A 1,267-nucleotide genomic window follows, 5' to 3' on the forward strand; every position below is an offset into this window, starting at 1 on the left:
GCGCCGGGCCCTTCCTCCGAGCGCTGCTGCGTGCGGTCTTGCTGCTGCTCGGCCACCGCTACCCAAAGGTTCGCAAGGCGGCGGCGGACGCGCTCTACGTGCACTTCCTGACCTACGGCGACCCGCTCGAGGGCGGCGAGGCTGCCGAGGGACGGGGCGGCGAGGGCGGCGGCGTCGGCGGCGGCGGCGGCGGCGGCGGGGGCGGGGGCGGTGGGGTCGGGGGCGACGGCGCCGGGAACGGCGGGGGCGAGGCGAGGCTGGTCGAGGTTGAGCGTCTGCTGACGGAGACGGCGTGGCTCGCCGACCTCGAGGCGGCGGTGAGGCCGGCGCAGGCGCGGCTTCTGCTGCTCTTCGGCCTCGACCCGCCACGGGCCGGCGAGCGGCAGCCGGGGGAGAGGGCGGCGCGGGCGGCGCCGGAGCCCGAGGAGGAGGACTCGTATGCGGCGCTGGTCAAGGAGCTGGGCTACTGAGGGCGAGGCGGGTGCGGGGCGGTCGGGGCGGCGCGGGCAGCAGGAGCGGCAGTGGGACAAGCTCCCTCCCCCTGATGCGCCGTAAATTCATATGAAATTGGTTTCGGCGTCCCAAAAGGAAATGCAGCCGCGCACGCTTTTGTGCGTTTTGGGATTTGGCGCACCGGCACAGCTTCAAGTTCAGCCTTCAAGGTCCAGAGGACGTGCCGTAAAGGCTAGTGCCATTTCACTCTGACACGCTAATCTTGAAAACGTCTCCAACGGAGCTCCGTGTTGCTTCCAGCGCCCTCCCCCGCGCTTCCTGCGGCCATGGCCGATGATCCTAGGAAGAGAGGTCATCTGGCTACCGCGAGAGCGACCCAACTCGTCGACATCGTCCGATGATGGTGCCTCAAAGTCAGCCTTCGGAGGCTATCGTGGGGTGGAGCCGGCAGTAGCCGTGACATGTGGTTCCACCACCCCTCGTAGGCTTTGCCTCTGACCGCCACCGTTCCCAGGCTGCCTACTGGGATGGAAAGGAAGGCTCGGCGAGCGGATAGAAGCGTGCTCGACCTCGTCGTGGCAACCTGTACGGCAGCGCTGGTAGGCGCGATGAGCGTCGTGCCACCTGACCCGAGACAGGTCGCAGGCGTCGTACCGAGCGCGTCGAGACCGTGTCCTGATGTGGTCTGCACGGGTGAGTCACGTCGGCGTCAAAGGAGCGACGTGTGACCTGTCAGAGCTTGATCTCCGATCTCAGCGGCGTCAAGTCGTCTCCGGCGCGCAACAAATGTACCTCCCCAGGACGCGCAGAGGCA

At 68.0% G+C, this 1,267-nt stretch overlaps 1 protein-coding gene across 1 annotated transcript; it reads left to right on the top strand.

Moving 5' to 3' along the window:
• Positions 1-68: 68 nt before the first annotated feature.
• Positions 69-583, top strand: EMIHUDRAFT_471800 (hypothetical protein; the record flags this gene model as incomplete). Its single annotated transcript, XM_005758865.1, has 1 exon — positions 69-583. A coding segment is annotated over one exon (402 nt), but the record flags the coding sequence as incomplete, so codon positions are not given.
• Between the last annotated feature and the right edge of the window lie 684 nt (positions 584-1,267).

Source organism: Emiliania huxleyi (assembly GCF_000372725.1).
Source record: "Emiliania huxleyi CCMP1516 unplaced genomic scaffold EMIHUscaffold_8319, whole genome shotgun sequence".
NCBI classification, from domain to species: domain Eukaryota; phylum Haptophyta; order Isochrysidales; family Noelaerhabdaceae; genus Emiliania; species Emiliania huxleyi.